Raw genomic sequence first — 13,874 nt, forward strand, 5'->3', positions numbered from 1 at the left:
GGAGAACAACAGCTTCTATCTAGACAGAGGGAGTACTGAGAGATAGCATGTGGAAACACACAGACGCGCACACACACACACACACACACACACACACATGCATACTCATATCAACAGCATGTATGCAAAATATGTCTTTATCCAGCAGGGGGCCATGTAACACATAAGTACTTCCTTCATGTCTCTCTGACTGTCTCTCTCTTACAGTGACGACCAGTGTAAAGGATACTGAGGACCAGGGTGATGAAGGCTAGCAGGCTCATCCCCAGTCGAAGGTGGCCCACGTTGTACTCCCTCTGGGTCTTCGCCAGCCGGTAGGTCAGGGCTGACTGCAGACACACAAACAGTATACTGGTGGGAAAAGCCACCCCTGCACCCACGTAGTGAAGCACTTTGGCATAATCCACCTGCAACACAAATACATAAATGTTTATTTATGACACATAGATGGACGCACGTGTACTTCCAACGCACGTACGGACACACGCATAGGTGAGCATGACCCAACAACACTACACTCTTAGAAAAGAGGGTTCCAAAACAGTTCTTCGACTGTCCCTATTGGAGAACCCTTTTTGGTTCCAGGGAGAATCCTTTTGGCTGTAGAACAGGTTCTACATGAAACCCCAAAGGGTTCTACCTGGAATCACAAGGGTTCTACCTGGAACCAAAAAGGGTTATTCAAAGGGTTCTCCTACGCGGAGAGTATAGTCACTGTTAACAGTGTTACTCTATCTGAGATCCTAACACAAAATGACTCGTTTCCAGGAAAAGAGAACAATGGAGGATCAGAATAACACTCTAAAACAGAGGAGCTTCAGTATAACCATACAAAAATAGCAGCAATGAACGGGGTTCACATGATGACAGAAAGGACAAGATCAGTTGGATAACAAAGCAAGTACTCTATCATGTAGGAACTATCTTCCTTTATGTGCAATCAGTGAAAGCATTACCATGTTTATCTCTCAATACCACAAGGATGACGCAAGTGCTGTAGGTTGTTATATTTGAATGCAGCAGGTAATCATTCTTAAAGTCATTACTTAATCTATTGAGTTTCTATATATTGAATGCAGCAACAATCTCAAAACCATTAAAGACTGATGTAATGAGTCTAAATACAAAATATGGAGTGAATCTGATGTATGGTTCATAAGGAGAAGATGATTGCAGATGATTTTGATGATTTTTTTTTCTTGAGCATTAGCGTTACATATGCAAAGAATGAGTTGTTAACAGTTTCTTTGATTTTTTTTTTTATATCAATACCAAATTTAGTGTGGTTCATCTTAGTGACGTCCCTGATAGCGATGACAAGTTTAAAGTTAATAGGCCAATATGGAGTGGATTTACAGTGGTTTAAATGGACACATAAAATCAGTTTTTTTTACGTGTCAATAACTCAGCCATGTGCTACTTGGCATTTACTGGTATAGTGTGGCCATCTTTGAATGCATCAATGTTATTTTCTCAAACTATTTAGTTAAACTATTTAACTATTTAGCGACTATTTAGCGACCCTTGAGCAAGGCACTTAACCCTAATTGCTCCTGTAAGTCGCTCTGGATAAGAGCGTCTGCTAAATGACTAAAATGTAAAAAAAATTAAAATGTAATGTGTCCAAAGACTAAATTTGGAGTGAATCTGACTTTTAGTCCATGAGAAGATGTATTATTATTATTTTAAGCATTAGCATTACATAGTCAAAAAAGTGAATTGTTACTAGTTTCCTTATTTTTTAAGATATCAATGTCAAACTTAACATGGTTCATCATGGTAATAACTTTGATGAACCTGTTAGGCCATTGTGGAGTGGATTTACGAAGGATTTAAATGGACACATAAAATCTGAATTCCTGATTTATCAATAACTCAGCCATCTCTTAAACAATCCCTTAGCCTTTCTCAAACTAAGTTAAGAGATGTACCATGGGCTACAAGATGGAGGAAAATCTATCCTGACAGACCTTATGGGTCCTTGAGGCAAATTTGTTCAGCATGAGGAAAAGCACCTACATGCAAAGTTCAAGTCCCTAGGGGTAACTCCTAGCTCCAGTATGAAAAAATGTATGCACTCACTAACTGTAAGTCGCTCTGGATAAGAGCATCTGCTAAATGACTCAAATGTAAAAATGTAACAGATATGAGTGTTTAAGTAAGACTGCTTATAACAGCACCACCTATAGGCCACTTGGTGCCATTATTTTTTGACCAAATTAAAGTTTCTGTGTGCTAAATTAGAAAAAAAGTGACCAATCTATGCTTGTTATTTGACCATGTCAAGGAAAAAAATTAAATAAGAATACAGAGAATAGTAATAGTTTCACTGCTTCATTGTTACCCCTAAAGATCAGGACAAAATACATTGTACAGTATTCCCCTGTATTGACCTATGAGAATCCTCTTTAGTATTATGATTACACAAACACAGTAAGGTCAACTGTATGATAGGCCGAGGTGGTAGAGATGTTCAGACTCCATAATCACAGGGTGGGGAACATGCACCAGGTCTAGAGTTCATGACATTCTAGAGTTCATGAGTTTCCTTTAGCTTGGGAACAGTCTGCCTTCACTAACCACCTGGAAAAAGATCTACAGTAGGGTTGTCCACATTTTTGTGACGTGAGCTACTTTATAGATTCTACAGTAGCCTATGTCCAGTACCAAACAGACTCCTAGCTCCTACTGTATGACATTAAGTGTATCTAATCCTCTCAAATGTGCCTAGGGCAGAAGGAGCTGGGAGTTGTTTCTGAACTGGATAACAGTCACTCTTGTGAAGGGATTCCTGCTATACTTAAACTTCCTGTGTATGTGTATCCCATCCACAAACACTGGGTGATATGTCAAAGTGCTGAAGTAGTTCCTCACATCCACTATGGCTTTAGCCTTGTTTGCACTGGGACAAACAGTGGTGTTCAAACAATTTCAACCCTCATGGGTACGCACAAAACATTAAGAACACCTGCTCTTTCCATGACATAGACTGACCAGGTGCACCCCAAGTGTGGTGAAAAGGTGAGGATTTTACGACCAGATTTTGTGAGAGCTGTTGTTGCTGACCTGTCTCTGCACATGCCCACACAAAAATACTGTCACTTAAAGGTGCAATGCAGCTGTTTTTATCTCAACATCAAATAATTTCTGGGTAACAATGAAGTTCCTTACTGTGATTGTTTTCAATTTAAAAAATAAAATAATATATAGCTTCTTTGCAAAGAGCAATTTTTCAAGCAAGAATTTTGCTATTACTGTCTGGGAGTGGTCTGAGTGGGGAGGAGAAAACTTAAAACTATCTGTTATTGGCGTTGCGGTTTGGAATTCCCTTTCTTATTGGTCTATCAACTAATTTACTGCATGGTGCTGTCAAACAGCTCTTACACTAAAAGGGCATTATCATCATTTTCACAATTTCACAGTATTATTCCAACCTCATATTGTGGGAATATATATAAAATGCGGGAAAATAAAGTTTTTGACTGCAAAGGGTCTTTAAATATTCCTGGCTAGGAGCCAAAGTTAACAAACCACTGTACAATACTATAGACTAAACACAGATGCTCATCTCACTCTACCACAATTAGGAGACCGAAGTCTGCTCACATGCTGTAAAAATATCTTTATCACATGTGTGTGTGTGTGTGTGTGTGTGTGTGTGTGTGTGTGTGTGTGTGTGTGTGTGTGTGTGTGTGTGTGTGTGTGTGTGTGTGTGTGTGTGTGTGTGACTGGAGTCACCGCTCTATGAGATTTGTACATCACGAACACTGTCGACCAGTCACTCTCCTATCCATCACATTCAGCACATGTACAACATCTCAGAACCCTGGGAACAGAGTGTGATTGTGATCAAAATAAACTCTCCTATCTAAATCTGCATTCAGAATGTCTGTATTACTTCATGGCTACAAAAGGCAGACATTGTGGCTTAAAAGAAGGTACAGTAGTGTACACTGTCTGGCTATTGGCAAGTAGTTTGAGGAGCAAGAAAACTCCAGAAGACTATGTTCACTGCAATATATGCTCCCATGTTTGGTTGCCATAGCCACGTGGGATGGGTCTCATTTTCCAAGGAATGGTCCTCTTCTTCAGGGCACTAGGCAGAATAAGGACAGCTCCCTCCCGTCAAAAGAGCCCAAGTCCTGAGATTGACCTCCAGAATCCTACTGAGTACAGGAACACAGCAGCTTGCCAAAACCTCCTATTTGCAAGACCTTACCAGAGGCCTTTCCAGAAGCCTGCCTAAAACTGACAATATCTAAGAATATCAATAGGGATGTGTTTGGAAGTCCTACAAAGAGATGAGTGCCTGTGGGGGAGATTGAGATCAGACACGCTGAAAGACCACACCAGGACAATGTGTTACTGAACGAGACCACACCCTAAGCCAGACTGTGGAGCACCCAGAGTTCACAGAGCTGGAGCTCCAGGCAGTAGGGACGATACCAATGATGTATACAAACCCTGGTTTACTGATGCTATGCATTGGCCAATGAGAGGCATTGAAGCCACTGGTCAGCCATATTGGCTCTCCCCAGAAGAAGCAGTCCTCTATTCATGGATTGCATGTTGTGTCACAATATTTTTTTGAAGGTTTGTTTTAGGACTGATGCCCAACTGAGCATTCTACTTAATGCATCCTCATTGGGGGCTGATGAAGATTTAGTCTAAAGTGTATTACTGTGGCTTGAAAACACGATGACATTTCTAGAAAAGGCAAATAATTAGTAGGGAAAACTTTTGTCATCATTTTGATGTCGCCAGATTGACTTTAGATGCAGTATAACGTTAGCTAGCTGCTAAGATTGAGGGGAGACCTCCAGATTTTAGCTAGCTAACATTAGCATTGCTAGCTATTTTGAATTAACTTTGCCAGCTAATGACAACATTGCCATGTCTAAATAGAATTTGACAACATGATGATGATGGCAAAGTTGTTTCCTACTAACTATGTGCCTACTTTAGCAATGTCATCTTATTCCCAAGCCCCTATAGTGTAATTTAAATGACAAATGCCCACCTCAGAGTTACTAGGCCACATCTGAGGGAACTCCACCTTACTGGGAACATCAAACACCTTGCACGGCTTCAAAGTCATTGTGATTTACAATGCCCGGATGTAGTGAAAATCCCACAGGCTAAAGACAGTGAACAGTTATTTTAAATGTATGTAATACTGTAGTAAAATCTTATGCAATCATACAAACAATGGACATACTGTCTTAGTTAAGAAATGTGGAGTTGCATCTTGTTACTATCGACCACACCAGTAGCCTACACAGCCTATACAGTGGTCAAACCTGAACACAGGCCTCTAACAGTTGAGCACATTCCACCTTCCTCAAACACTTCACAAGAGCCATTTAGTGAGAGAGATGCTCCACTGTGGGACTGACGTCAGTTCTGTTCTTACCTGGAAGTTGCCCACCATAATGAGTCCTGCAGCACAGATCCAGCAAGTGGACAGGCCGGCCGTATTAAGGACACAGTTCTGGTGCTTCTCTATGACGTGGGCATACCGCAGCAGCCCTATCAACATCACTGGGGGAGGGAGGAGAAACAAAACAAACATTTACATTTTCACCTATCTATCAAGCAGAGAGAACCACTCATCTGGTGACGGTTCACTAACAAATCTGCTAGAGCATGGAAGCGACAACAAACAACACTCTACATGTACCTCTTGCAGAGTAGGGAGTAGTACACTCTTGGACGTTGAGTTGCAAGATGGAAAAGCAGATAGAATGTGCACAACACTAGGCCAAGATGTGCCGTCTCTGCTGAGTTGTTAAGAACTGGAAATCACATTGTGTGCAGATTCCTAATGGCTCTGTACCAAACTGGCCAGTAAAGGCTTCGCTGCAGCCGTACAACACTTTCAAGAGCAGCAAACTGTTTTCGCAAAAATCCATTGGATGGAAATAGGTAGCGTTCACATCTGGTGTCCATCTCACCACTAAGCGAGTGTTTAGACGTCTGTCTTTAATACAGTGATAATAAAGCGGATAATGCGTTAAAAATCCCTATTTGCAAGTGATTCTTTGGGAAATTCACTAGTTAGGACACAGTGAGGGATCTACTTTGTGGCCGGGGTTTCAGACGTTACCGTTCTTCTCATTGCAACGCCACACCATGTGTCAGAGTTAAGTAAACGCTCTCACAGTGTGTGTGCTCAAACAAAAACAAACCATCCCTTTGTGGCTTTTGGTGGTGTGCTTTGTTCATGTGTTTGAGTACGTGATCGCTAGCACTTTGTGTTGCATTCAACCCCCCAGCAGTGCCTCTAACCGCTACTCGACATTAGAGAGCCCTGTTCAAACAAACTGAACCGTGGGGGGTATTAAATGAACTGTTTGATAAGAATGTAATAATCACTTCAAAACCAGCCCATTCTAACTTTGTTCTAACTTCCAACTGGGAATGGGAGAAACTCGTTTTGTATGGATCTACAGTACAAATGATGGGGGGGGCTTAGACTTATGTTTGTGGAACAGAGACCTGGTTAGTCACAGCTTTAAAAACATCGACCTGGAGCTTTTGGTATTTTTGTTATTTTATTAGGATCCCCATTAGCTGTTGCAAAAGCAGCAGCTACTCTTCCTGGGGTCCACACAAAACATGAAACATGACATAATACAGAACATTAATAGACAAGAACAGCTCAAGGACAGAACTACATCAATTTGTTTTAAAAAGGCACACATAGCCTACATATCAATACATACACACAAACTATCTAGCTTTAACTACTACATTTAGGGATTCCCATTGAGGCAAACTCTTTTACTTTTACAATGAAAGTATAAGAGGATGACAGAACTACAGACATCTCTGACAGTTACGTACAGCGTACTGGGTATGCATATGAGTGAGTGGATTGCTAACAGAGAAGTAGTCATCGATCTGCATCGTAATCCAAACTCTAACAATTTGCCGCCGCCCTACAAATCATTTTAGCTGGCCTCAGAGCAGTCAGTGCATTAACAATGATGACACTGCAAGCTGATAATGGACCTATGATGCATCATTGTTACTATTCAAAATAAACATGAGTTTTACTGGTACATACCCAGGAAGGATCCGGTACTGCAGATGAGGCTGAAGAAGCAACTCTCAGGGGGCAGGGTGCCACACTTACTGCAATGAAAACAGAGGGAGGGAGGGATCAGTTAGTGTCTGAACTCTGTGGTACTGAAATAGACCCGGCCATGTTTCCCCTGGCAGAGACAACAGACCGCCTCATGTAGATGGGAAACATGGTGAGCAGATTCTTTGGAAGCCAAGCTCGACCACACAGCTGGGAATATTGGCTGCATTTCAGTATTCTCAACTGATTCCTCCCTCCCTCTGTTTTCATTGCAGTAAGTGTGGCTCCCTTCCATCTTATATAGCGCAGGTGAACAGCAAACCTAGTTTCAAAAAAATAAATAAAGCAACACATCACGGCACAACGCCTCTCCCCCATGTGACCTACTTGTTGTGTGTATGTACTGACATGTACATGTAACTGATAGATACACACACACACACACACTACATGTTAATGTTTTTAAATGTATGTAAATTGTAAATTATTTTGTCTGTAATGTCTTTTTCGTTATGTGTCGGACACCAGTAAGACTAGCTGTTGCCATTGGCGTTGGCGAATGGGGAGCCTAATAAATCAAATAAAATCAAACTCTCAAGAGGCTTCCTTTCCATCTCTTCTTTCCGTAGTTTGCACTCATATGTAAAAGTCCCCGTAGGTCTCCACCGCATTTCATTCACCTATCCTGTGTTTTCAGATCAGTGCAGATGAGGGGAAGGAGACTTGAAGAGGTTATTGAGGAAAACATCCATGGATCAAGGAGCATGTGTAGATCATTGAGAGAATCCAAACATGGGGAAAACCCTATCTCACTTAGAAAAACTTTTCACAGCACAAAACAGTGACCAGTGCACGGAATCCCAGTCACCCACCCACAGACTAAAGCCTCCGTAAAAGGTCACCCATACAAAGTGACTAGTCGACATCGAGCATAACACTTCTTGTTGACATTTTTCAAGTCAGCATTGTGACGCTTCAAAGGTTCACAGAGGATCCACTAAACAAAACAAAATGTTTCACTTCCTGCCAGAGAGCAGAGGATTTCTGTGCCAGGCCAGCAAGTGTGGGCATATCTCGCTCTCTCACACACACACACACACACACACACACACACACACACACACACACACACACACACCACAGCCAAGGACAAGCTGTGTTTGTGTAGACATATTCCTGTTATTCTGTACCTGAAGGGGGTGAAAACTTAGCCTGACTGACGAGACCCACGTGACTCACGGAGCAGGGAGAGCTGTGACCACACTGGTCTGGAAAGGAGGCCATTTGTTAATGCAATATTCACTCAGAAATTGTGCGACAGGTTAGATTGGCTTTCTCAAATGTTTTTTTTCCTCGGGAGTTTAGACCTCTCGTTTGGATTTGAAAATCCAACAGTTGTAATGGAAGGGGGCGGCGCTCAGGGGCTGTGTTTTGCTGTGGGTGTTTGAGTGAGAAAGACACAGAGGAGAACCAACCAGTAAAAGCACAGCCCCCTTCATTATCGATGCATTGTGCCGACAATATCAAAGAGCCATCCCAGACTCTGAAGTCAGGAGAGTTAGGTGTTAGCCAGACTAGTGAAACCCAGGCTACTTAAGAAGGAAAAGAGAGAGCTGAAAAAATGAAAGACAAAAAAAGACAATAGGAGATCTTTAATGATAGCAACCACAGGCCATGAAGACCTTGCTCTCCTTTCTGCCTGTTATGTATATTCACTTCATGTACACCATGTGCTTTCTTTCTGTAATGGTAAATGGCAGAGGCATTGATAATTTATTTAACACAATGGATGACCTCGACCTCAACCAAACAACATGCAGCTCAACTCACAGGGCAAGTTGTATATAGTGTAGCATACAGTTGAAGTTGGAAGTTTACATACACCTTAGCCAAATACATTTAAACTCAGTTTTTCACAATTCCTGACATTTAATCCTAGTAAAAATTCCCTGTTTTAGGTCAGTTAGGATCACCACTTTATTTTAAGAATGTGAAATGTCAGAATAATAGTAGAGAGAATGATTTATTTCAGCTTATATTTCTTTCATCACATTCCCAGTGGGTCAAAAGTTTACATACACTCAATTAGTATTTGGTAGCATTGCCTTTAAATTGTTTAACTTCGGTCAAACGTTTCGGGTAGCCTTCCACAAGCTTCCCACAATAAGTTGGGTACATTTTGGCCCATTCCTCCTGACAGAGCTGGTGTAACTGAGTCAGGTTTGTAGGCCTCCTTGCTCACACACGCTTTTTCAGTTCTGCCCACAAATGTTCTATAGGATTGAGGTCAGGGATTTGTAATGGCCACTCCAATACCTTGACTTTGTTGTCCTTAAGCCATTTTGCCACAACTTTGGAAGTATGCTTGGGGTCATTGTCCATTTGGAAGACCCATTTGCGACCAAGCTTTAACTTCCTGACTGATGTCATGAGATGTTGCTTCAATATATCCACATAATTTTCCTTCCTCGTGATGCCATCTATTTTGTGAAGTGCACCAGTCCCTCCTGCAGCAAAGCACCCCCACAGCATGATGGTGCCACCCCCGTGCTTCACGGTTGGGATGGTGTTCTTCGGCTTGCAAGCCACCCCCTTTTTCTCCAAACATAACAATGGTCATTATGGCCAAACAGTTCTATTTTTGTTTCATCAGACCAGAGGACATTTCTCCAAAAAGTACAATCTTTGTCCCCATGTGCAGTTGCAAACTGTAGTCTGGCTTTTTTATGGCGGTTTTGGAGCAGTGGCTTCTTCCTTGCTGAGCAGCCTTTCAGGTTATGTCAATATAGGACTCGGTTTACTGTGGATATAGATACTTTTGTACCTGTTTCCTCCAGCATCTTCACAAGGTCCTTTGCTGTTGTTCTGGGATTGATTTGCACTTTTCGCACCAAAGTACGTTCATCTCTAGGAGACAGAACGCGTCTCCTTCCTGAATGGTATGACGGCTGCGTGGTCCCATGGTGTTTATACTTGCGTACTATTATTTGTACAGATGAACATGGTACCTTCAGGCGTTTGGAAATTGCTCCCAAGGATGAACGAGACTTGTGGAGGTCTACAATTTTTGGCTGATTTCTTTTGATTTTCCCATGATGTCAAGCAAAGAGGCACTGAGTTTGAAGGTAGGCCTTGAAATAAATCCACAGGTACACCTCCAACTGACTCAAATTATGTCAATTAGTCTATCAGAAGCTTCTAAAGCCATGACATCATTTCTGGAATTTTCCAAGCTGTTTAAAGGCACAGTCAACTTAGTGTATGTAAACTTCTGACCCACTGGAATTGTGATACAGTGAATTATAAGTGAAATAATCTGTCTGTAAACAATTGTTGGAAAAATTACTTGTGTCATGCACAAAGTAGATGTCCTAACCGACTTGCCAAAACTATAGTTTGTTAACAAGACATTTGTGGAGTGGTTGAAAAACAAGTTTTAATGACTCCAACCTAAGTGTATGTAAACTTCCGATTTCAACTGTAGTTGTTTACTGGTATGGTGTACATATGCACTGTTGGCTACTGTTAGTGTGCGGAGGTAAATATGAATGAAACAGTAAAGTACAGCATGGTACAGACAGTGTAATACAGTACTGACCTGATGAGTGGGACATTGTCCAGGGTACAGCACAGCACAGGACCCCTCTGTAGAGACAGCTTTTCCTCACACGACTGATTATACAGCCTGGATGAAAACACACAACATAGACCTTTACTTTACAATTTTGCTATCAAATTGTACACACTTTACCTACTGGGCAAAAACTGGTTGAATCAACGTTGTTTCCATGTCATTTCAACAAAATAATTCAATTTGATGACGTTGCAAACTGATTGGATTTGCAAAAAGTCATCAACGTAAGGGAATTTTTTCTTTTTTTCACCCAACTTTTACCTAAATCCAATGACATGGTGATTTTTTGTTGTTGATTTCACGTTGAATTCACGTTAGTTGACAACTCAACCAAATTTTTATCAAAACTAGATGTTGAACTGACATCTGTGCCCAGTGGATAACTTTTCGGATGGAATTGTATATTAAGGCATATTTGCAGATGGAATTATTGTATAATGCACCTAAGACAGGTGGCTATCCTGAATGGACTGTGTGAACTTTGTGAGGTGAGATGAGTTCATAAAGTCACCTATTAGTAATGCTTCGACACACGCAAAGTCTTGATCAGAATGCGTCCCCACCGAACACACACCACTACTAAAGTAAACACATCTCGCAAAACACTCTGGTAATGTCTCAGCATCAAACCACACAACCGATCCACACATCAGGGCTATTATTATGCCCAAATGATGCCACAACTTTAACTCAAAATAGTTAGGCCTATAGGTTAAAGTTCCCACTTAATAATAATAAGCCATTTAGCAGACGCTTTTATCCAAAGCGACTTACAGTCACGCATGCATACATTTTTGTGTATGGGTGGTCCCGGGGATTGAACCCACTACCTTGGCGTTACAAGCGCCGTGCTCTACCAGCTGAGCTACAGAGGACCACACACTTGATGGTTGATTGCATGTGTTGATGGGTGCTTTGCAGAACATTGACACAGGTACTGAGGCAGGTACTGTTGTATTGCATGTGTCTGTCTACAGATCAGAGAGTCCACTTTATCTTGTATGATAAAAAAATAAAAAAAGTGATTATTTGTGCACTTGTTTGGCATTTTACTGCATTGTTAAGAACTAGTAACTTAAGCATTTCACTGCACCCGCTATAACATCCGCTAAACTGTGTACGCGACCAATAAACTCTGCATTGCTTGCTGTTTGGGGTTTCAAATCAAATCAATTTTTATTTGCCACATGCGCCGAATACAACCTTACAGTGAAATGCTTACTTACAAGCCCTTTAACCAACAATGCAGTTTTAAGAAAATTTAAAAAAGTGTTAAGTATAAAATAGGTAAGTAAAAAATTAAAATAGCAATGCAAATAGTTCGGGTAGCCATGATTAGCTGTTCAGAATTCTTATGGCTTGGGGGTAGAAGCTGTTAAGAAGCCTTTTGGACCTAGACTTGGCGCTCCGCTACTGCTTGCTGTGCCGTAGCAGAGTGAACAGTCTATGACTAGGGTGGCTGGAGTCTTTGACAATTTTTAGGGCCTTCCTCTGACACCGCCTGGTATAGAGGTCCTGGATGGCAGGAAGCTTGGCCCCAGTGATGTACTGGGCCGTACGCACTACCCTCTGTAGTGCCTTGCAGTCGGCGGCTGAGCAGTTGCCATACCAGGCAGTGATGCAACCAGTCAGGATGCTCTCGATGGTGCAGCTGTAGAACTTTTTGAGGATCTGAGGATCCATGCCATTTTAGGCTGGGTTTCTGTATAGCACTTTGTGACATCTGCTGATGTAAAAAGGGCTTTATAAATACAATTTGATTTATTGATTGATTTGAATTCCCTGTTTAAGGAGTGTCAGTACAGTCAAACCTGCAGGTACAGTAATGAATGGGTTTGGAATAGTTGTTTGTTTTTGCTTGGGCAGGTCTGCTGCTTGTGGGAAAAGCTTGGAACTAATGTAGCACCCAGGCATTTTTAATCCCTGTTGATGTAGGCTGAGAAAATATGGACTATTCCCTCTTCTGAAAAGAGTCGGCCATAAATTAACACATTTCTCCCGAATGAATGTTGAATAAACAGACTTGTTGAGAAGGTACAGTTTCTCTCGCCCTTTTGCAGTTCATATTATCACTCTAGCTCACAGTGTGGAGATGAATAACCGTTCATAATCAGTTTTCTGGTTTGACATTTAAAGCATGGACGTCAGCAGGAATTTTGGGGTTTTGACAAAGATTATAGAATCACTGAAATTGCTTCTGATTTTCTTGAGTGGAAGTCTACAACTGTGTCTGGCATTTTCTAGGTAAAAGCAATGTGAGGCCAAAATAACAAAATGGTCCCCTGGGTCCCCATGGGCAGACTTAAAACCGTTCTACCTTCCTTTTATCATCACAACTCCTGTGCCACTAGGGGCGCTAAAACTGTAGTTTACTTTTATTCTACACACAGAAACACATTCAAGGCCCTCCCTCGTCCTCCCTTTGGCAAATCTAACAACGACACTATACTCCTGCTTCCGATGAAGCAGATGCGAGGCTACAAGACTGTTTCGCTAATAAAATATGTTCCGGGATTCATCCGATAACATTGAGGAGTTTATCACATCAGTCACGGGCTTCATCGAACGTATCCAAACCAAAAACCATGGATTACAGGCAATATCCATGCTGGGCAATATCCACGCTCTGTTTACAAGGAACGGGACACGGACATGGATACATACAAGTAAGCCAGCTACGACCTCCGACGAGACTTCAGACATGCAAAAGGACAATATAGGAGAAAGGTGGAATCCTATTACACCGGCTCCAACGCTCGTCTTATGTTGCAGGGCTTGCAGACGATAATGGATTACAAAGGGAAACCCAGACGTGAGATGCCCAGTGATGAAAAACTCCCCAACGAGCTAAATGCCTTTTATGCCCAATTCAAGGAATACAACACTGAGTCTTGCGTGAAAGCCCCTGTTGGTCCGGATGACTGTGTGTTCTCGCTCTCCATGGCCGATGTGAGTAAAACGTTTAAACAGGTTCACACTCGCAAGGACGCTGGGCCAGATGGAATACCAGGGCGCATTCTCAAAGCATGCACAGATCAACTGGCAAGTGTCTAGACTCAAATGTATCTCCTTGTCCCCGTCTGTAATCCCAACATGTTTCAAGCTCACCACCATTGTCCCTGTTCCCAAGAACTCCAAGCTAACCTGCCTAAA

At 41.8% G+C, this 13,874-nt stretch overlaps 1 protein-coding gene across 2 annotated transcripts in view; it reads right to left on the reverse strand.

Annotated features, from left to right (window-relative positions):
- Positions 1 to 13,874, reverse strand: part of LOC121542236 (transmembrane protein 150A) — a 32,190-nt gene that overhangs the window by 2,121 nt on the left and 16,195 nt on the right. For both annotated transcript variants that reach the window (XM_041851759.2, XM_041851699.2), the window contains exons 4-7: positions 10,686 to 10,772; positions 7,070 to 7,137; positions 5,414 to 5,541; positions 230 to 407 (exon numbers count right to left, since the gene is read on the reverse strand). In XM_041851759.2, the coding sequence (XP_041707693.1) occupies positions 230 to 407; positions 5,414 to 5,541; positions 7,070 to 7,137; positions 10,686 to 10,772 (461 nt within the window). The remainder of the gene's footprint in view (positions 1 to 229; positions 408 to 5,413; positions 5,542 to 7,069; positions 7,138 to 10,685; positions 10,773 to 13,874) is intronic.

Source organism: Coregonus clupeaformis, chromosome 1, assembly GCF_020615455.1.
Source record: "Coregonus clupeaformis isolate EN_2021a chromosome 1, ASM2061545v1, whole genome shotgun sequence".
In the NCBI taxonomy this organism is placed as follows: domain Eukaryota; kingdom Metazoa; phylum Chordata; class Actinopteri; order Salmoniformes; family Salmonidae; genus Coregonus; species Coregonus clupeaformis.